Here is a 24,264-nt window from a genome sequence, read left to right on the forward strand (position 1 = left end):
ATGGGTAATTTCTATGTTAAATGCCCCGCCCCCTCCATTGTTAACGCCACCCCACGATGAATGCCAACCCGAAGCGTGGCGAGCGCAGCGGTACGCGTCCTCCGACTTTTTCATACCCCCACTTTCCACGTCGGCGGGGATTTGATATAGTGTGGCGAGCGCAGCGAGCCCAGCGAGGGGACACGTAATACCTGTGAAGTAATGCGCGTCCGCTCGCCACGCTTCGGGCTCTATATAAAATCAACTCCACGCCGACGTGGATAGTCGAGGTATGAAAAGGTCGGAGGACGCGTACCGCTGCGCTCGCCCCGCTTCGGGTTCACATTGATCGTGACGTTAACAATGGGGGGCATAGAATGAAAAATGGGGTCTGGGGGGGCATTTAACATTGGGGCCAATGTAAAATGGGATCTCAGGGACCATTTAACATTGGTTCCAATGTAAAAAATCGGGTCGGTTGGGTCAATCGCATTGCATGCAATGGGCCCGATTTTTGCAACCCAATTGCATACAATTAAAATCGGTGGCGCCATGCTAGGAAACAAGTATCTAAAAAGCATACACACATACACGTAAAAGTGCAACTCTATATAAGGCAAGTGGGCACTAAAATCTTGAAAATTGTAACGTTAAAAGAAATACAATTTATTAATTCCAATTTTACTGTTAATACTGCTTTCACACTGGCCTAAATATCTGGGGTTATTGCACATGAATGCGCAGCAACCTGAAATATTGGCTCGACAAATTTCTTTCAAATCTAGAAGCCAGGATGAAAATGTAGGAGCCAGTCAAACTAAACATAGGGACAGTGCGCTGAATGCTTGCACTATACATTTATACACACTGTAGTAATGGGAAATATGCATGTTTTTTTACAAAATTTTCAGCCGACATGTGCCGACAGGTGGTATTTCATGCCCTACCATCCACTAGGGCATGGACGGAGACTAAAATAGTGTGCCGAGCGTAGTGAGGCACCGAGCCCAAAGCATGGCAAGTGCAGCGAGCCATGCGAGGTGATGCGGTACACTTAGACAGTGTCCATGTCGAACTATGTCAACATAGACACCCTAAAAACATTAAAAACGCATGTTGACCTTTATTCCATGTCAACATTTTGTCTGTTGACCTTCAGATCATAAGACACAGAAAAAAACCTTTAAATGCGCTAATAAATGTAGGAGCAGCAACTCTATAATGGGGAAAAATGGAATGGATAGAACGAGAGAAGGAGTGCGCTAATATTTCAAACCGCCACCATAGAGTTCAAGTGACTGCAATAATTACAGGCTGTATGTTATTTGACAAATTTAATAAAAAAAGTAAAAAATGCAATAAAGGGGGAAATTTACTAAAGGAAATTTGTAAAAAAATAGGTGTATTTGTATCCAGAAATACACTTATTTTTGACATTTACTATCCCGAAAATATGGCAATTCGTAGTTGTATTGATGCGCTATCAATAAGAATTGCCGTATTTTTGGGATAGTAAATGTCAAAAATAAGTGTATTTCTGGATACAAATACACCTATTTTTTTACAAATTTCCTTTAGTAAATTTCCCCCAAAATGTTTTTCATTTGTTTGTTTTCCTTCTGCTGTACTCCAATTATGACAAACACCCAACCCGTTTCGACTTCCTCAGGGGTAATGTTCTAAACGTTGTTATAAAGGGATCGGGTTATTTCAATCCACTACAGATATACCAACTTTTGATTAAAACAGGCTGAAGTGCCTTTTAGACATCCTTCATTTGTGACTAATCAATTTGAATAAAAAGCTGCAGATAAACATAAGCAAGTCCGGAAGGGGACTACAATAATACCCCTTTTACACTGCCGAAAAATCCGGGTCAGTGGCGGGTCAGACCCGGATCTTCGGCGGTGTAAATCCCTAACGCCGTGTCCCTTTACACGGGACTTCTACCCAGGTCCTGACCTGGGTAGAACACGGCTAGGACCTGGGTAGAGGGCGGTGTAAATGGGAACGCCGGGTCGGATGACCTGGCTCCCATTTACATGAATGGGGAACGTCCAACCTGCGGACCGCAGCGTCCGCAGGTTGGACGGGTTGTCAGCCTGACACCGACAGCCGGCGCTGCTGTCTGCTATACCCTGCAGACAGCAGCGGCGGCGGGGGAGGGAGGTGAACGGATGCCTGTGTGCGGCATCCATTCACCTCCTGTGCGACGGCGGGGGAGTGCGCGCGGTGACTGGGGGCAGCCCAGCAGCTTACCTTAGTGCTGGGCTGCCCCCAGCAGCGTTCCGGTCTGGCGGCGGCGGTGATTGGCGCTTGGAGATGACATCATCCTGTCATCTCCAAGCACCGGGAGGGGAGGATGCGGGCCGGGCTGTCCGCCCGGTGTAAATTGCACTAAAACGCCGGGTCGCACCCGGCTTGAACCTGGGTCTAAAAAAGCCGGGTGCGACCCGACGTTTTGGTGTAAAAGGGGTATAACTTTGTCTCCCACAAGCAGAACCACTCAGAGAGTGTATCTAGCACAGGATCCTTCTCAGGCTGCAAGATCATGTCCACCTTTAGACCCTGTCGACCATTAGTGGTCGCCCATATGACTGTCTACCATGAGTCACTCTATGTTTTATACTATAATCGTCGCACTCGGGTCCAAAATCCCGGGTGAAAACCGGCTATTTGGTATAAAAGCAGTATTAGTGGACAAAGCCCATTAGAAAGTACGTCCATAGTATTTTTACTGCAAGTCATAAACATTGGTAGGTAATTGACCATGTTAATAATCTTTCAGTCACACACAAATCATCAAGTCCTAAACTATGGCAAGCTAAGGAGTAATAAATGCCTTTTGAAATCAGCAGCAGATAAACCCAAGTGGGATTCAGTTATTTTCCTAAATGAATTTCCATTGTTTTATAGAGAACATTAAACACCACATAACCATTGCTTAGAGCCGAGTCACTGCAGCCATGCAGAGTACAGGCTCTGCTATAAACACCCCACTGAGAGGCACTATGACTATCCCATTTCCTACTGGGGGCTAATCCATCACCATTGACAGCCATTGTAGGAAGTGCAAACTAAAGGGGAAAAAACTCACTAGAGGCAATATAGCACTCATCATTAACTACTATTTAGGTTTTACTACATATAGTGCCTTGTGTACAATGGAATTCAACAAATTGAAGTTTTGAAGACAAAAAAAATATAAATATATAAAAATATATATATTTACGGTAGTGGTTTCCTAGCACGGCGCCCCCGATTTTGATTGTATTACATCTTATACAACCGCATGCAATATAGCGGCATGCGATGCGATCAGATTTTTAATTGTTCAAGCACCCTAATGGGTGCTTTTAATGTTAAATGCACCTCCATTGGCAACGCCACCCCCACTATCAACGACAACCCGAAGCATGGCGAGCGGTACGCGTCCTCTAACCTTTTCATACCCCCACTATCCATGTCGGCGTGGAGTTGATTTTAGATAGTGTCTTCTCGTATTCCACGTGCGCTCGCCACGCTTTGGGCTCGTATTCTCTGTGCGCTCGCCACGCTTCGGGCTCGTATTCCGCGTGCGCTCGCCACGCTTCGGGCTCAGTGGCTCGCTGCGCTCGCCACACTATCTAAAGTCAACTCCACGCCGACGTGGATAGTGGGGAGGACGCGTACCGCTGCAATCGCCACGCTTCGGGTTGCCGTTGATACTGGGGGTGGCATTGACTATGGGTGCTTGTACAATCAAAAATCGTATACGATTGCATCATATGGCATACAATGTGATATTTTATTGTACAATATCAAATCGCATACCGTATTTAGTGTAAAGGTATACGATGAGATGGGCACCGTGCTAGGAAACAAGTACCGTATTTACATTTATGGCACAGGATTTCAGTGATAACTAGCAAAAAAGCAAGAGGCTCAAAATACACGGAAGAAAATAAAAATAACGGGTGCATAAAGCAGTAATAGTACTAGCTTAATCCACACATAGCAAAAGGGGGACAATCTGTCTGGGAAACAATGGCATGTTTCAGGGAAGTGACATGCTAAGATGTGGTTATGCAAATAGGGGAACCTTTTTCAATTGCACAAATATATAATTATCTAACCATTAAATTTTAATAAACAAATACGGTACTTGTATCCTAGCACGGCACCCATCGCATCGCAGACCATAAGGCATACGATGGTATGCGATGTTACGTGATGGCAGCCGATGTTATACAATTTTAAATTGTATACCATCGCATTGTATGCCATATACAATGGTATACGATTTAAAATTGTATAAGCACCCTAATGGGTATTTTCAATGTTAAATGTGCCCCCTATAAGATAATTAACTGTATAAGCACCGTAATGGGTGCTTACTATGTTAAATGCACCCCCAACGCCACCCCCATTATCAACGCCAACCCAAAGAGTGGTGAGCCTGGGAGGGGCGGCGGTACGCGTCCTCCGACCTATTCATACCCCCACTATCCACGTCGGTGTGGAGTTGACTTTTTATACCGAGTCCGAAGCGTGGCAAGAATACATGTAAAGTAATACGTGTGCGCTCGCCACACTATATAAAATCAACTCCACGCCGACGTGGATAGTGGGGGGTATGAAAAGGTCGGAGGACGCGTACCGCTGCGCTCGCCACGCTTCGGGTTGGCGTTGATAGTGGGGGTGCATTCAACATTGTAAGCACCCATTAGGGTGCTTATACAATTAAAAATCATATAGGGGCTTATACAATTTAAAATCGCATTGCATGCGGGCATATGGCATGCGATGCGATGTCATACAACTTAATATCATTGGCGCCGTGCTAGGAAACAAGTACCACAAATACAATCTTTCAAAACAATAAAAGGTACCATGGTTCTTAGAAGTCATAAATAAGAAATAATTAGTGCTCACCCACCATAGATTGCTTGCCAACCAAAATGTGGGATCATTGTAAAGGCCTCCCATACACAGGTCCGATTTGACCGGTTTTCATCTGTTCCCATGTGCATCGGATCCCACAGATCATATGTGCAGCACATATGTTCTGTGGAATCGTATGTATGCAACAGTGACACATTGGGCAGTATTCAATGAGAATACTGACGACGTGCAGCAAATCCTGTTTAGGATTCGCTGCACATTCACCACTGCCCGCCGCGTTCCGGAGCCTCGCCGGCTCCAGTATTCAATGAGTCAGGGGCTCGCTGCCCCTGACTGGCGAATTTGAGCTCCTGCGGCGGACGCTCCAAGTCTCCCTGCCTGCCCCAGAATGTTTGTGGGGGGGAGGCAGGCTCTCTTTTTTTAAATTAAATATATATTCATGTGCTTAAAGCACATGAATAAAAATAGCATGCCCCTCTACAGAATAAAATTCCTGATTTTTTTACACCAATTTTAAAAAACAAAACACTTTATTTTAAAGGTTCACATTCCACTTCACCATAAAAAGATAGCGATTGCTACTCGGTGAATCATGGCGAAAAAAACCTTGAAATGTATTCGCCATCTGGTCATTGAATAGGGTGATTCACCGTTTTAGTCAAAAATTCGCCATAAAAACCTGGCGAATCAGCCTCATTGAATACCGCCCATTGTGGGTAGCACCCACAATATATTGCATCTGATCCATAGTGTACAACCTGCAGAGCGGAGAAACATCCTCCCCACTCTGCGCCTTTGATAAACACACTGACCCCCCCCCCCCCGCTATGGTAGCGACGGGTGGGCTTGAAATTAGAAAATTCCAATTCAAAATATTGAAGACCACGACCCCCTTTCTTTTGAATGGCAGTTTTCAAAGCTCCTCCCAGCCAGCAGCTCCCCAGAAGTTCTTTTTATGTGATAAATCGCATGTAAAAATGGCATATCAAGTGCCAAATCGTATATAACCCTCCCAGCGAGCTGAAGGGAAGTCTGACTTGTCCCTCGTCCAAGGTCAGACCGATGAATGAGGACCTTAAGACACACTAACAACACCTTGATCCATTATCCCTTTACTCCCCTCTGGAACACTTGCGTTTACACCTGTTCAAGCCACCTATATGTAGTTGCACTCCATTACAACTGACATGAAAGACGTTTGAGCTCACATGCTGCCAGATCTGTGATTGAGCCATGGAGTACCATTTCCAAGGTGTGAAAGGGGTAGAAGGGGCTGGATGGCTGGTTGTTTATCACTTTTCAGGGTTTAGTACGTCAGCCAGCGCTGTGTATTCTCACCCCTGCTCTTCTCCCTGAACACCAACGACTGCACCTCAGAGGCACAATCAGAAAGGATAATCAAATTTGCTGATGACACTACAGTCATTGGTCTTATCAAGGACTACAGACAAGAAGTGGATCGATTGGCCCAGTGGTGCAGCAGCAACCATCTAGAGCTCAACCCACTCTAGGAAGGAGGCTGTTGGTGTTCCTCCGCTAACAATGGCTGACAGTGTGGTGTTGCTAGTGGACTCCTTCAAGTTTCTAGGAACCACAATCTCCCGGGACCTTAAATGGGGGCCCAACACTGAAACTATTGTTGCAAAAACACAGCAGAGGCTGTTCTTCCATGGGCAACTGAGGAAGCTCAACATACCACAGAAGCTTCTGCTCATCTTCTACTCCACAATTGTGGAGTCTGTACTGTGCTCCTCAACACTGGTCTGGTACTGCTCCACCAGCGAGAAAGACAAATGCAGACTCCAAAAGGTAGTCAGAAGTGCAGAGAAGATAATCGGGACAGACCTTCCCTCTTGTCCAGGACCTGTACCTGTCCAGAGCAAAAAAGCGGGCAACGAAGATAGTGAAGGACAAAGTACATCCTGGGCATAGCTTGTTTTACCTGCTGCCATCAGGCAGGCGCTACAGGGCTATTCCCACCAGAAGCCTAAAAAGTTTCTTTCCTCAACCTGTTGACACGTGAACTCCTCACTGTCTAGTCGCGCCGTAACCCTTTGCACATAATCTAACACTGTGTCCTCTCGGAATAACTTTCTATATGACTGTACATGTTCCCCCACCTGTTTATACTATATGCGGTTTACTTGCTACCCACCTGGTTGCTGCACAGCAAACCGAAAACAAATTCCTAGTATACGCAAGTATACCTGGCCAATAAAGCTAAATCTGATATAGTGTTATCAGCCATCAAATTCTATGTTTTTTTATGTAACATCTGTGCGCTTTACTGGGCTATAAAACACTGTAAAAAGCCTTTCATGGGGTATTTATTCCAAAGCAAATATCTACAGTTGCAGAGACTGATCACTGCCAGATCATTAAACACACCCACAAACTCAGTCTAGAAAACTTGTCCCAAAAGTATTCCTCTATAGCAGGGCTGGGCAATTCCGGCCCTCCAGATGTTGAGGAACTACACATCCCAGGATGCTTTGCATTAGTTTTGCTATGTGGCCATGCTGAAACTGATGCAAGGCATGCTGGGATGTGTAGTTCCTCAACATCTGGAGGGCCGGTGTTGCCCAGCCTGCTCTATAGGGTACATTGCGTATTTAGTCATCTGGGTATCCCACTCAGAAAAATGTTTCTCAAAAACAACATACAGTACATACTGTAGGCCACTGACAAAACAGCTCCCAACGCACTTTAAGCTGATATGCAAGGATGCCAAATGTGTGGGGGTTTCTTTCCCCTGATTAAACACATGGAAAATACATTGACTACTCAGATAGTACTGGACAAATCCTATTCATTTTTTTTCGCTTATTAGAAAAAAGCCCTGGAACTGTAAATAAGTTACATGTATGCCAAGTTTCTCCTGTTCTGGAGACAGGCTGTAGAGGACAGTCCTATGTAAGGGTGCAGTGTTTAGACTTCACATGTATAACACTGTGCTATTATTGCCTCCGGAAACTCCAGTGACATTAATGTTGGATATTCCAAGTGGAAGAAAGTGTCTCTGCCCACAGGCATTGAAATAACGACGGGAAGCACTGTAGAACACCTGGAGCATGGGCACTGGGGTTCCCGCAGTAGGAACACAAGCTGTCGCTCTATTCATTGGAGATGTTCTTATAGGGGGTACAGATTACAAGGGGTACACAGTAAGGTACTCTTTACCTAGAAGGGCGCCCATCGCGACCATCGAATGCACTAAAAATCGGGTGCGACGCGATGCCCGCGATTTCCCATAGGGACCAATGTTAAAAATGAGATTGGACCCGATTTTAGTGTTCAATGCCTCAATGCCCGCGATTTTTACATAGGAAACAATGTTAAATGTGCCACAGAGCCCTAATAGTCACCGTGAACTCTGAAATGGCCCCCACAATTGTTAACGCCACCCCACGATCAACGTGAACCCGAAGCGTGGCGAGCGCAGCGAGCCCGCGAGGGGCGGCGGTACGCGTCCTCCGACCTTTTTATGCCCTACTATCCACGACGGCGTGGAGTTGAGAATAGAATAGTGTGGCGAGCGCAGCGAGCCACCGAGGCCCGAAGCGTGGCGAGCGCAGCGAGCCCCGCGAGGGGACGCGGATACCTTCACAGTTATACGCGTCCCCTCGCGGGCTTCACAGGTGTCCGTGGCGAAAAGCGGACACCTGTGAAGCCCGCGAGGGGACGCGTTTACCTGTGAAGGTATCCGCGTGCGCTCGCCACGCTTCGGGCTCGGGGGCTCGCTGCGCTCGCCACACTATTCTATTCTCAACTCCACGCCGACGTGGATAGTAGGGCATGAAAAGGTCGGAGGACGCGTACCGCCGCCCCTCGCAGGCTCGCTGCGCTCGCCACGCTTCAGGTTCACGTTGATTGTGGGGTGGCGTTAACAATTGTGGGGGCCATTTCAGAGTTCACGGTGACTATTAGGGCTCTGTGGCCCATTTAACATTGATTCCTATGGCCAAAACGCGGGCATTGAGGCATTTAACATTAAAATCGCGGTCAATCACCGTTTTTAACATTGATCCCTATGGGAAAATCGCGGTCATCGCGGGCACCCGTTTTTAATGTACCCGCGATTTTTTACCCCCGACGCCCGCGATTCCAATCGCGGGCGCCCTTCTAGGTAAAGAGTACCCACAGTAACTACACTGTCTCCAGTGCAGCCAAACACAGTGATTTTAATTGAGCATCAGAGCCGTCTAAGGGGGAGATCAAATTAGGTGTGGATGATTCGCTTTTGAAAACTATCATGGCAACAGGTGCACTTTACGACGGACGGAATTCGCTTAGAGGTGCGAGCAATTTTAAGCGAATTCGGGCCAGAGAAGGGTGCGAGATTGGCTTAATTCGGGTGCTGTTTTCAGCATTTAAATAGCAACTGAACGACAACTGGCACCCTTCAGCACTAATAGGATCGACCCTTTAATTAGGCAGAGTGGCATGTGAGGCAGGTGAGGCAGGTTCTGCAAGGACTGAGTCTAACCCCAATTGGATCTGCTAAAGGACTGACCTATGTTGGCCAAGTCTCAGATGTATCAAGCAGTCTGTATAGAAGAGGCCAGGTGGAGAAGTTGCCCATAGCAACCAGCCAGCTTTAAAAGGTAGACGCTGACAGGTTGCTATAGGCAACTTCACTTTTCAGGAAGCTTGAGCCATCTCCCCTATGGGGGATGTTCAGAGCGCCCCCGGGCGGTTACCTGCGGCGAAGTGCAGCGGGGTGGATTTCCTGCCGGCGATGTCTCTGCTGTTCACGTTCTCGCCGGTCACTAGTTTCCTCACCCGGTCCACGTCACCGTTCCGACAAGCTTCAAACATCTCCCGGGCCGGCTCCCCGGCCGCCGCCGCGTCCCCATGGGCAGCAGCAGAACCTGAGGCCCCGGCGCAGCGGCGGCCTGACATCCTCCACCAACAGTCCCTGCCTGTCTGGACGGGGGAGGAGGAAGGTGGAGCCGTCGCGCCCGGGGTACGGTGCAGGGCCTGAGCTCCCAGGCCGGAGCCCCCCTTGCCTCCGCCGCCCTGGCGGGTCACCCGGAGCCCATCCCCGGGGCAGTCCGCACGCGACGCCGTCTTGATCTACTGGTCAGGCCCTCGCACCGCTGTCACTCCGCTCCCGACACTCCATACCGGGCGGCGCCTCTGCTGAAAAGTCTGGTGTGTGAGGCCCGGTCCGGTATCGCGGGAGGAGATCGGTTGCTTCTTCCCGTAGAGCTAGGTTGAAGGTCCGGGGCTCAGCAGCAGCATGAAGCTGACGTCGTCACGTGACTCGTCGGAGGCAGCTCAGTGCGCGCTCCCGGTGACACATACCGACACACTGCGCGCGTCCCCGGAGCAGCCTCCTCCCCCACTTCCAGGCCTGGTGACTGGGAGCTCTGCTCAAGCTCAGGGACAATCACAGCTGAGCTAAGCACAGTCCTTTCCATAGCAACAGCAGCCACAGTGTTACCATGGCCGGTCCCAGGCTGTACGGAGAAATCCATGGATGTACTAGCTGTGAGCTGTACAATTCCTCCTCTATCCCATTCTTAGCTGAAAGATTCAGAACTCAGAAGCTACTGAACTGAACTAAGGGTCTGATTCAGAGTTTATCGCTGTTGTGTGAATTCGCAATCCTATCGAGTGTCAAATGACTGTGCCTACAGATTGTAAAGTGCAAGTGTGAGCCAAAATAGAAACAAAAATACTATATGGATTTGACGGACAAGATTGTGGTTGGTAACTGGACGTTTTCTGGGAGTGTCAGGAAAAACGCCGGTGTGCGCAGGCGGATTCAGGGTAGGGACAGCCATCGGTGCAGTTGACAGCAATGATTGCCATTGATGGTGATACTGCAACGAGCCATCAATAATTGATAATAAACTATATGATGGATGACCATCGTTGGTATTACCTATCGATGGTCATCCATTTTCTTCGACTGACTGGCACATGGGCCAATTAGAATGTGGGGGGAGGCTTCAGGGTTGTTGGGGGTGGAGCTATGCTCCATGCCCGGCACTTTCAAAAAGAACAAAAACAAAACATTAGTTTTGCTGTGCCATCGATTGAGGGAAACCATCTTGTTCTCCCCATTGTTGACAAAAGAATTTGATATCGGCCATAAACCATCAATGATTTCAAATTTCAGGTGTGACATCAGTGGCGGCCTTGAGTCAGCCTGTATCTGCCACAGAGTTGTGGACGTGTCAATGATACTCATATTTGCACAGACTGAGACATCATTCAATGATTCGTGAATTGGGTATTGAATTACAGGTGAATTGTGAATAGCGATCCATTTGCAATTCACTCATACATTGCACAGGGTGGGTCTATTTTATGTCTGGGCGGTGGCTATCTATTCGCAGTCATCTGCAACTTTGCAGATGAGCGATCAGGTCTGAATCAGGCTGTCATGAACCGGTGGCTGAGGGATGCAGCTGTACCCGTCTGGCACTGTAAATAGCTGCACTATGGGTGTGTATGGTGAGGGTTAGGCTGTGTGAGTGAGGGTGTATGGTTGGGTTATAGGCTGGGGGGTGATATGGTTTTGGTTAGGCTTTATGCGTGTATGGTTAGGGTTATAGGCAGTGGGGTGATATGGTTAGGGTTAGACTGTGTGTGGGGGGGGGGTATATGGTTAGGGGTAATGGATGTGAGCTATATGGTTAATGTTAGGTTAGGGTTATAGGCTGTGGGGTGATATGGTTAGGGTTAGGCTAAGCGTGCTGGGGGGGTATGGTTAGGGGTATAGGCTGTGAGGGTATGGTTAGGGTTATAGGTTGTGGGGGGGGGGGGGGTAATCCTGATTACCCTGAAGGTTTGAGCACCCCACTGCCCCTGCTGTGCTTGAAAAGGTCTGAATGTGGGGGTGATCTCTACAGTGTGGACCTCCGGTTACTGGGATCCCTCTGACAGTGTGCAAGAGCTCATCTGGTTAGTCAGTCTGGTTAGTCAAGAAAAATCTCAAAGACAAGTTATACAATGGCAGGTATTCAATGCTGTGGCCGAGCGGCGACAGCGAGCAGGACTTCCTGCTCGCTGTCACCACTCACCCTGTCAGTATTCAACGCAGCCCCCTCATACGCCAATTCCCCCTCGCTCCATTTTTTGAGCGAGGGGGAATTGGCATATGCGGCTCCAGAAGCAGCGAGACTCGCGGCTAAATACAGCGAGTTTTCTGCACTAGCCGTGGGTCTCGCTGTTTGGGAATTCTCACCATCCTGTGACGGCGAGGATTCCCCCGGAACGTTGAATAGAGCGAGCAGACGGTGCGGGGGTTAAACAGCGAGGATGGCTGGTTTTCTGCCATCCTCGCGGTTTAACCCCCTCGCCGGTCGCATTGAATACCTGCCAATATCTACAAGAACTTACTGTACCACTCGTCTGAAAAGGATTAAATCAACACTTACACCATCAATGGGGCAAATGCAATCGCAAGGATGATGAGGTGGTAATTGGTCAGCAGCCTGTTCAGAAAAAAAGTATTTATAACATGATGGTAGTGACTCCAAAGATTGTGCTCCAGAGCTGTATATTTATTTAAAAAAATGATTCCTGTTTTTACAAAATAGTTTTATGAGAGATGATGTTGGGAGATGCCAAAATAGCAGAGCTGTTGTTCCTACATAATAGGAGGAATAAAATAATCGTGTTCATGCCCTATAGATTGTAAGCTTGCAGCAGGGTCCTCTTACCTCCAAGTCTGTCTGTTGTTACCCAGTTTGTTTTATCTCTGTTTACAATTGTAAAGCGCAACAGAATCTGCTGCGCTATATAAGAAACTGTAAATAAATAAATAAATGTTCGGTACTTGTTTCCTAGCTCGGCGCCCCCGATTTTGATCGCAGTGCATCTTATGCAATCGCATCGCATCGCATGCAATATAGCGGCATGCAATGCAATTTTTAATTGTACAAGCACCCTTATGGGTGCTTACAATGTTAAATGCAACCCCAATGTCAACACCACCCCCACTATCAACGCCAACCCGAAGTGTGGCGAGTGCGGCGGTACGCGTCCTCCGACCTTTTCATACCCCCACTATTCACGTCGGCGTGTAGTTGATTTTAGATAGAGTGGTGAGCGCAGCGAACCACTGAGCCCGAAGCGTGGCGAGGGGACACGGATTACTTTAAATGTATTCCGCGTGCGCTCGCCACGCTTTGGGGTCGTATTCCGCGGCTCCTCACAGGGCTCGCTACGCTCGCCACGATTCGGGCTCGGTGGCTCGCCACACTATCTAAAATCAACTCCACGCCGACGTGGATAGTGGGGGTATGAAAAGGTCGGAGGACGTGTACAGCCGACGTCGCCACACTTCAGGTTGGCATTGATAGTGGGGGTGCTTGTACAATTAAAACTCGCATTGCATTGCATTTGCTGGCATGCGATGCTATGCGATATTTCATTGTACAAGCACTCCTGTTAATTTAACGTGAATATCGCATCGCATCGCATACCACTAAATACGGTATGCGATGGGCGCCATGCTAGGAAACAAGTACCAAATGTTCTTTAAACAGATCATCATTGCACCAGTCATCTATTGCAGTGGTTCCCAAACTTTTTTGAATCACGGCACCCTAGAGCATCAAAATATTTTCACCCCTAGGCCAAATGCTTATCAAGAAATTCAGAAAAAAATATTCAATTAAGTGCATTGTGTTTATATGTCACAGTTATCTGGTGAGGGACAGGATTTGCTTCTGTTTGGTTTTGCCTGGTACATTGACCATTCATAATATGAATTGATCCTGGTCCACCAACCCAAGGCACCCCTGCAAGTGTCCTGAGGCACCCCAGGGTGCCTAGGCAGATGGTTTGGAAACCACTGATCTATTGTGAGGATTGATGTCAGGTACTGTTTGAAATATATTCATTTTGAAAATTTTCTGTCAGAAATGTGTATGTTTATCAGCAGGGCAGTAATATGCCATTGTGTGCGAGGTATTAATGTGCTACTGTCAGTAAGGCAGGTATGTGCTACTGTCAATGAGGCAGGGATGTGCTACTGTCAGTAAGGCAGGGATGTGCTACTGTCAGTGAGGCAGGGATGTGCTACTGTCAGTGAGGCAAGGATGTGCTACTGTCAGTGAGGCAGGTATGTGCTACTGTCAGTGAGGCAGGTATGTGCTATTGTCAGCGAGGCAGTATTGTGCTGCTGTCAGTAGGGCAGTGATGTGCTGCTGTCAGTGAGACGATGATGTGGTGCTCGGTGTAGCAGCGAAGTCCTGCTTCCAGTGAGGCATGGATGGTGTGAGGTGGGCATGTGTCAGCGAATGCTTCTGTCAGTGAGGCAGTGATGTGCTGCTGTCAGAGATGCAGTGATTCGCTGCTGTCAGTGCGACAGTGATGTGGTGCTCGGTGAAGCAGCAATGTTCTGCTTTCAGTGAGGTATGGATGTGCTGCTGTCAATGAAGCGTGTAAATGCTGCTGTCACAAAGACAAGGATGACAAGGATGTGCAGCTGTCAGTGAGGCTGCAATGTGCTGCTGTCAGTGAGGCAGTATTGTGCTAGCGAGTGCTGCTATTGTTAGGTGGTTATGTGCTGCTTTCAGTGAGAGAGTGATTAACTGCTTTCAGTGAGGCAGGGATGTGCTACTGTCAGTGAGGGAGTGATGTGCTGTTGTCAGTGAGATAGGTATGTGTCAGCGAGTGCTGCTATCAATGAGGCAGGGATGTGCTGCTGTCTGTGAGGTGGGCATGTGTCAGCGAATGCTACTGTCATGAGCCAGTGATGTGCTGCTGTCAGTGAGGCACAGATGATATGCTACATTGTTCTTCTATCAGGGAGGCAGTGAGGTGGTGCTGTCAGTTAGGCAGGGATGTGCTTCTTTTCTGTAAGTAGTGTGTCTGTGAATGATGCTAGTGTTTACATTTGTGGCGTTGTACAGCTGTAGATTTGTGATGGTGTTTTGGTATAATTTGAAAGTAGTTCAGGGAAGTGATTGGTGGCAAAAAATGTACTAATGGCTACAACATCGGAAAATACGAGAGCTTTGTAAATTTGTTGTATTCTCCATAAGTATTTTCAGGTTGTATACAGCCTATCATGATTGTATGGGGATCGGTCGTGTACAACCGTCTTAGTAGATTTACCCCTTAGACACTTGTGGGGATATGTAATATTTATTTAGTTTTATTCATTACCAGTTATTTATATAGCGCATACATATTCCGCAACTCCTTACAAAGACAATTTTTACGTGCACATTAGTCACTGCCCCAATGGAGCTTACTGTATTATCACAATCAGCTTTATTGGCCAGGTGTACTTGCGTGAACTGGGATTTATATTTGGATTGCTGTGCAACAGCCAGGTAAGAAACAAGTAAACATTGACAGTACAGGTATGCATAGCTCGTACAGTTATACACTAGATCTGGGGTTCCCAATCTTTTTCGAATCGCGGCTCCCCAGAGTATCAGAATCTTTTCCGCGGCACCCCTAGGCCCCCCAGAAAATATATAAAATGAAGTAGATTTTGTTTATATGTGATTCTTAGGTGCAGTTATGTTTTAAAGGGCAGGATTTGCTTCTGATTGTACACATATTGTATGATTAGCAGCCACCAGCACTGATTTTGTCAATATATAATTGATCATAAATAATTTGAATTGGTCCTGGAGCACCAACCCGTGGCACCCCTGCAAGTGTCCCGAGGCACCCCAGGGAGCCACGGCACACAGTTTGGGAACCACTGCACTAGATGCACCCTGAGGAGGGTGGAGTACAAGGACAGGAGAGACACGGGGAACAAATTTTGGCTGAGCACAGCACCCAGGCAGCCAAATCAGGTAACAAATAAACAGTGACAGTACAAATATGCATAAGACAGATAACATATGTGGCTAAGCTGCACAGCTCCTAGGCAGCCATCAGCGGCGCCATCTTGGTCATAGCTACTTCCAGAGCAGCAGCAGGGCCTAACAGGCCATTTTTCTTATTCAGCGTGTTATATGACTGAGTCACGATCTTCTGGGAAGCTGAGGGGTGGCCCGCGTGTTGGACTTGGTTGGAGTGGCGGATGTTGGGTGAGCCAGTGTGGGGAGAGAGTTGAGGCTGGGGGTCCAAACTGGGCCTTTGCTGGGATGCAGCCCTTCGCAGCTAACCCCCTGATGAAAGAGCCTTACCTCCTACTCTGGGGGTTCTCCCCATGAGGGCCACTGTAGGGTGGATGGGCTCCAAGGGATCCTGCAGTCCGGGATGCTCCCCCCACTGTGGTTTCAGACAGGGTTCTCCCCTGGCTGGTGGGGCGTCCTCCATCTTTCGCCGTGGTGGCAGAGGGGTCGCATCTGTGGCTGGGACTTGCTAGCTGGATTGCTTTACCTGGCATGTGAGTGACTGCTCTCTCTCCTGCTGCATCTTTCCACTGGGGATCCTGCCGGCTGCCCATCTCCAGGCTGAGGGACGCATGCACCGTCGGGTCAACATCTGTCGCCGGGTCACCTCCGCTGCCATCCCCGGCCCCCGTCGGAAGTATTATCCATATTCCCTTACCACATATATTGTACGCAAACACATTCATTGTACGCAAACATATTCATAGGGATAATTTATGTTAGGAGCCAAATAACTGCCCAGTATATTTTTGGATTGTGGGAGAAAATCTGAGTACCCGGAGGAAATCCCTCACAAGCACAGAGAGAACATACAAGCTCCACAAAGTTAGTGCCATGATGCTGTGCTGTGAGGCAGTAATGATGAACATTACAAATTCTGTGCTGCTCTTTCTGACAATGCCACCAGTGTTGAGAGCATAACTTCTGGGCAAATTCCAACAAGTCCCATGTTTTACTGACACAATTAATTTGATAGTGGTGGAGAATTTTATTAAAAAATGATAGGGGCTTGCAGAAGATGCATCAGTGGCCTAAAAAGGGTGGTCAATTTGTTAAAATCAGATCACTATATTTTGTCTGTTGCTATCCAAACTCAGCCCCAGTCCCAATGGTTGAGGTATGTACATGTGCAAACCTCGGCAGCAAACAGCTTTGGCAAGTTACATTTGCTGCAGGGAGGGAGAGCCGGAGACATGTAGGGGGCTGTGAAAACCGACTTTTATTTCAGCTGGAGATGGCCGAAAATGGGGGAGCTGCTGATGTCATGTGATATCAGCGCCCGTCCCGAGCATGCATTGGCCCACCTAAGTTCCATGGGGAACGCCCAGTGTTTTCATGGGGACGCCAATAAAATGCTTGGTGTTAACACATGCTCAAATACAAACATGCCCCCACCATCGAAACTTGGCCGAATTTGGCCCCTTCTGATCATACTTGAAATAGAGCCTTTGTTTCTGATGGACACAAATCAGCAGAGGTACAAAGAGCTGTTGGCGAGAAAATTGTCAGCTCAAGCAGAATGTGACATGGCAACATCTCCTTCTTTATTTTCTTCAGCAACTGAGATAGACAGACAGTGTATAGGTTGATGTGCACGGTGGACGGGATCAGTAGTTCATAATAACAGCAATTGGCAATATCTGGTGTGAAATTTGGTTTATTCCCAACGCTGTCACTCCTTCCCTGCCCTTTTGTCTTGACTGTGTTGATCGGGGGAGTTACTACCCGCAGTTAATTGACAAAGCAGTTTCTCCATGGAGCGCCCCTCCATATCGTTTGATATTACCTGTTTTATTGGCACACAAATGTTCAACACATTTTAGTTTTTTTTACTTGCTTTCCCAACATTTTCTTGATATACTATCCCCATCTACTGCAACTTGGAATCACTGTGCTTGCCACCTTGTCTGTAACGTAGTGAGTGAAGCAAGCTGTGAGGTTATACATGTCTACTGATGGTGGTCACATATTACAGAGCATACACGATTAGCCACATAAAAATAAAAAAAAAAATGCCACAGTGCCACCCAGAGTGTTCCGGTGCTCTGAGTGCTCCAGTCCTTTGCACGTCCTTGCCTGTGTGGCATCTGGCACAAACTTGGGGAGTGGGGCTGGCACAAGATGAAATATTCTACCTGTAAATACCGCACATTGCCATTAAGCCACACCCATGGGCTTCATAGTGAGATTATAAACACTCCGTTATACTGACGGTAGTGTTACATATACATAAACAGGGGAAAGGGCTTGATCCACTCAGCTATACCCAGACATATTAATGAGTTACTTAAATAAAGTTGTTTGTCGGCCTTTCCAAATATTTGGGACTCATTCCCAGCAACATTTTCCTAGGGACAAAAAAGTGTTACTTAGCACCTATGTACGTATATTTGAATAATAATTCTGACAAATACACACAGGCCAGACCTTATAAGCCAGGGTGGATTGGGAACTAAGGGCCTTATTCTGTTTGGTACGGTGGGACCGTATACGGGTGGATCAGGGTTTTTTTTTTATCTGCGCATGCGTATCTTTCGCAATGCGCCTGTGCGGCGACCTCACACCGTTCACGGACGGGTCTCTCCGTGCGAAAAAACCTGTCCGCAAGAGCACGTCATTGTGGGCGGCATGTGGGCGGTTTTATGGGAGCGGCCGGAATAATGAGGAAAACTGGGCATAAACATGGGCGTACACGGGGGTGTGCACACAAAATGCACGGTGCCACGGGAAACGTACGGTGTGACGAACCGTAGGTACGTTTCACCGTACCAAACAGAATAAGACCCTAAAAGTGGCCCTGGAAAATGATAACATGCCATGTGGCCATGACAGCATGAATGGATGGCAGAGTTACTGTACTGCAGAGATAGAGTAACAGAATGAATGGGGACAATGCAGTGTAATAAGGTCTTGATTCAGATCTGTTCGCTAGGCTACATATACTCGCAGTTAAACGCCGCCCAGCCGAACATCCACCCCCCCAACCACCCGAATCACAAACACATCCCCTTGCATGCGGCTGCACATTGAAACAATCATTTCATGGTTGCTCACCATCCAATCATTTTTCTGCCATTCGTTAATAAATGTCAGTCTAGACTGACTTTTACTATGCCCACAGATCCCTGAAAAGGGGATGGGCACTGACATCATGTGACGTCAGCCGCACACCACTAGCCGACATTGCCACGCCTGCATGTGCAGGGGATGCTCATAAAATGCTGGGCGTTGCCCTGTTGCCGCCCCCTGCCTGACCCCGGCCCTCCCTTCCCGAAGTGAGTATGAAACTCGCCTAAACCATTTGCTCCCAGGGTTTGCACATGTGCATATTCGCTCATGTGCATACCCAAATGCCAGGGAAGGGACATCATTTGCACCCGAGTGAACGGATCTAAATCAGCCCCTGAGTGCGGTGGGCTGTTTGTCATATGGGCCCACATGTCATCAAACACAAGCAGCCTCAATGGAATGTTAGCCCAACGATGATCTTCCCTGGGGACACAATGGACAATAGGCCCCAGCTTATAAGCATCAGTGCCAACAGTTGTGCCAGGCCCAGGTACTCAGAGGGAGCGTGGGCAATGCAGAACACTATGGCCAGTTCCCCTCCTAAGGAAATATATAGTTTTTATGTTTCTATGAGGCCATGAAGCGCACACATTTAGGGTGGCCATACACTACTGCAATGTATCGCAGCAGTGTATGATCATTTATTATTATTATAATTTTATTTATTAGGTGCCACAAGTGTTTCGCAGCGCCGTACAAAGGAACAGTACAGGGAGACAAAACTTGGCATTACATTGAATAAATAACAAAAATAGAGTACAAATAAAGAGCGCCACAGTTCAATACACATTACAGCTTAACTATAAGTAGTGAGGACTCAATCAACATCTGACCATCCGACCCCTGAGCCTCCCAGGACCTTCCCGGGCAGCATGATTGCATGTGATACATTGCATATGGTCCTTTAACCCCGTTAACCCGATGCTGGGAGGAGGGCCAGGTCGGATGTCAGATGGGCAGCAAATACGTCCGATACGTGCCCGTGCATCGGAACTGAGGGGGATGTCAAACACATCCGATTTGGGACAATATTTCATCCATATCGAAATCGGACTCGGGGGCCTTACACAAACTGATCAATGTTACATGTGTAATGTGCTCTAATGTGTTTTCTGCCGCCCATCAAACAGGGTCCCGGTTGCAGCATCTTGTGACCTTGTTATAGGTCTGCTCACTTGCTGCCCTTGTGGCTTTTGACAACTGTTATTGTACATTTTTGTTTTTTAAGATTTTGTTGTTGTATTATTTATCTCTTTATTTTTAAAAGCAAATTCTCCTTACCGATTGGACAACACTATTCATAATTGCTTTGCGGATCCTTCAGGGAAAGGAGGAGAATGTGGTGTTGATGTTTATGCCAAATATGATGGGGGAAATTTACTAAAGGAAATTTGTAAAAAATAGGTGTATTTGTATCCAGAAATACACTTATTTTTGACATTTACTATCCCGAAAATACGGCAATTCGTATTTGTATTGATAGCACATCAATACGACTACGAATTGCCGTATTTTCGGGATAGTAAATGTCAAAAATAAGTGTATTTCTGGATACAAATACACCTATTTTTTACAAATTTCCTTTAGTAAATTTCCCCTGATATATCAATGTATCCCAGTACTTAATTTTTTAAATTTTAAGAATAAAAGTAGTGCTACTTACTAAAATTTCTTCATATACTGTAACTCCATTTTGGTGTGAGCCTGACAGTTTCCCATTCAGTATACTTCTAGTCATCATGCACTTTCTATTTGATATGTCCCCTGTATTTTATTTAGGGGTTGGCCTTTAAATGCTGTTTGTTAGGCAGCGGGTGCTATCCGGGCAAAAGGATTGGAGTACAGGTTCAAGAAGAAAAAGAATTGCACTGTGGATGCACACCTGAAGAAAAGAATATTTCAAAAAGAGTAGAAATATTCTATTTTAATTTTAAAATGTTTAACTTTATTGGTTTAATTCAAGGTAAAAAAGGGGAGATAGACCTGTCGGGATTTTTTAGCATATAGAATCCGTGTGGTCATCTTCCCTTGGTACTTGTGATATTTTCAAAAAGAGATTAAAATACACATACAAACATACAACACATAGTGAATCTAACGTGCATTGAATATACAGAGTCCGGGGTGGACACAGTAAAGCCCGAACTTCCGGGTTGCGGCAGAGAAGAGCCGCGATTGGCTGAAAAACCCCATGTGACCGGCGTGATGACGTCACGCGCCGATCACATGGACAGGAGACTGTAGTGAGGGCGGAAATAGCGCCAAATAATCATGTATGCCTATTGGATAGGCGATAGCATGTGACACAAAGCAGGGAAGCAATTGGCTGACCAATCCTAATAAGTATGATTAGCAGAAGACACTCGGCTTGAGGCTCTGAGGAAGCAGACTTGTGAAACGCGTGTTAGCCTATTTGCTGGCTACATATTAGCTACAATGACATATGAAATGTATCAATAATGTACTTATGATTTAAATGTGTCTGATGTTAGAGATTTAGTTTATAGTATACTGAGAGCATAATGAATGCAGAGAACCACCACTAGATGGCAATAAATAACCATTTATAATAGATTGGTACAAACTAATGTGAAACAGTATAACTGTATATCCTGAACTCAGGGCAAATATAAGCCATTATCAACTGGGAGTACTTAGAGATACAAATTTCAACTACTGAATCACATTATTAGTAGCTATAACTCAGTGAGAGAGAGTTATACTACATTACCAATAAAATATAATCTTAGCAATTTTTTGACTCAGTGAGAGAGAGTCATAGTGCCAACACTTCATCTGCCATCACCTACACACAAAGTGAATATCAAAAGGCGCAGTAGCCCAGATTATATGTTAAATATAAGTAGCAAGTAGCTCAGTGAGAGGGAGCTATCCTGCACTTGTATTTACACTCAAAATAATATTATATGATCAATATTGATATTCCACATATATTACAGTAATGGCTCTGTGAGAGAGGGTCATACTGTAAAAATATTCTAAATTGGAGGAATTAAAACCTCAATATTACAAACGGTAGCAGGTATAAGCCATAAGAGCATACCAGCCCAGAGGGTGCAGTTATTTGAGTAGCAAATAAGCTCAGTGAGAGAGAGCTATATTGCACTCAAAAACCTGCACAGAAAAAAGTGCTATATTTATATAAAAAAAGTGGATATTTGTGTGACCAATAAAAACAACCAAGGGAATTTTAACCCCAATACGTGGTTCAGATTGGACCACTATATGACTAAGTCGATAAAAGTACACTATAGTGGTAACCTACTGAGAAAAAGGGAATTAACCCCAATATCAGAACAGTAGGAGGTGCAACTCAGTGAGAGTGAGCAGCACCTTTGAGATAGAACCACCACATCAGCTCCAATTAAGGGAATTCAACCCCGGTATTGCAGATTGGACCACTATATGACCGAATCGATAAAAGTACACCATGGTGGTAACCTACTGAGAAAAAGGGAATTAACCCCAATATCAGAACAGTAGGAGGTGCAACTCAGTGAGAGTGAGCAGCACCTTTGAGATAGAACCACCACATCAGCTCCAATTAAGGGAATTCAACCCCGGTATTGCAAATACTAATGAATGCTACTCAGTGAGAGTGAGGGGCATCACAACAGATAAATATTGGAGTCACCATAATCCACATAAAATAACCCTCCTAAGGGCATTATAGCGCAGATAGAAAAATATAAACAGTATACAGCTCAGTGAGAGAGAGCTGCACTGTATATAAACCTGCATATAAAATTACCGTATAAACAACAGAATCTTTGTGTGACCTATGCAACCATTGGATATAAAATCTGCATCGTTTTGAAATCAGAGATCTCCGGAAACAAACAGTATACTAAATAATATATAATCAGATGGTAGTCAATCACCTTAAAGGAGACCAGGAATACAGTAATAAAACTGTCTGGGAAATAATACTCCGACTAAGGGGACATAAAAACCTTAAAAATCACTCCCAGTATTCACAAAACCCGGTGAGAGGGGGTTAGTGAATCTAGGAGGCCATAATCCTATGAAAAGGATTTACAAAACCCTGTGAGAGGGGGCTAGTAAACCTAGGAGGTACAAAACCCCGAAAAAGGGTGACATATAAAATACCTGAGTATCTCAGGAAAAGAACCTAACTCAGACACAACATCTTTCTGTAAGCCAGCAAAAGGGGAACTCTTTTAATCCCTTTACTCACCATTTCTACCTTTTTGTGCATTAGCACAGTACACTATGTGTTGTATGTTTGTATGTGTATTTTAATCTCTTTTTGAAAATATCACAAGTACCAAGGGAAGATGACCACACGGATTCTATATGCTAAAAAATCCCGACAGGTCTATCTCCCCTTTTTTACCTTGAATTAAACCAATAAAGTTAAACATTTTAAAATTAAAATAGAATATTTCTACTCTTTTTGAAATATTCTTTTCTTCAGGTGTGCATCCACAGTGCAATTCTTTTTCTTCTTGAACCTGTACTCCAATCCTTTTGCCCGGATAGCACCCGCTGCCTAACAAACAGCATTTAAAGGCCAACCCCTAAATAAAATACAGGGGACATATCAAATAGAAAGTGTGTGCGGACTCCTAACTCCCCTTCCCCCACTCCCCCTATTGCATATCAGACATACTGTGAAAACAGATTCCTAAGGAACATCCAGCACCACATATCCCAAACCAACTTATATATAATTTTTCTTAAAAAATATTAACAACATAAAACAAGCCGACTACTCCTGTAATCATGTCCAATTTCAGCTTAGCCAAGGATCTGGAAAATAGACGGGATAAGCTAAGAAATGATATCGATTCAGTATTTACAGACAACCCGGACAGGATGGAATGCACAACTACTAATTGGTCAGATGACCTTTTTGCATTAAAAACTGCCCTTATGAAACAAAGCAAAACTCTGTGGAATAGAACTACATTTGACAACTACCTGAAACAGAACTTGATCCCAAGAGGCCTTAGGCCCAAATTATTTCCAGCATATGAACTAGCTAACGAAGAACTGAAGAAAAATTGGGAAACTATATTACTACAATGCTCAAGAGAACTTATAAAAGTACTGATAAAGCATGATGAGATCATTCTAACAGGATTAAACCAAGAAATCTCCAAACTAGGAGATAAACTAAAAAATTTTGAGGGTCTGGAGCAGTTCCAACAAAGATACGATAAATACAAAAAAGAAATCGAAGATTATGAAAAAGAAATAATAGAAAGAAAAAGGCGTAAATTCCAACGAGATCGAACTGATTTTGCGAACAATAAGATCTTTAGATGGAATATACGACCCCAGAAACAAACATACACCAATAGCAATGTATCCAACTATTCGACATCAGAAGCTGAATCATCGGAAGGGGATTCAAGAAACAATCAATACCACAGGAGGCATTTTTTAGGGCAAGGCCGCAAAGAACACAAAGAATATGGAGAAAGATCAGGAGGGGCAAGGGGAGGCAGGAGAAAAAGAGAGT

General features: G+C 45.8%; 1 protein-coding gene across 2 annotated transcripts in view; it reads right to left on the reverse strand.

Moving 5' to 3' along the window:
- Positions 1-10,153, reverse strand: part of TNKS2 (tankyrase 2) — a 53,072-nt gene extending 42,919 nt beyond the window's left edge. For both annotated transcript variants that reach the window (XM_083149018.1, XM_083149017.1), the window contains exon 1: positions 9,564-10,153. In XM_083149018.1, coding sequence (XP_083005144.1) covers positions 9,564-9,765 — 202 coding nt within the window. In that variant the 5' untranslated portion in view covers positions 9,766-10,153. The remainder of the gene's footprint in view (positions 1-9,563) is intronic.
- Between the last annotated feature and the right edge of the window lie 14,111 nt (positions 10,154-24,264).

This window comes from Crinia signifera, chromosome 6, assembly GCF_055691185.1.
Source record: "Crinia signifera chromosome 6, ASM5569118v1, whole genome shotgun sequence".
Taxonomy (NCBI): domain Eukaryota; kingdom Metazoa; phylum Chordata; class Amphibia; order Anura; family Myobatrachidae; genus Crinia; species Crinia signifera.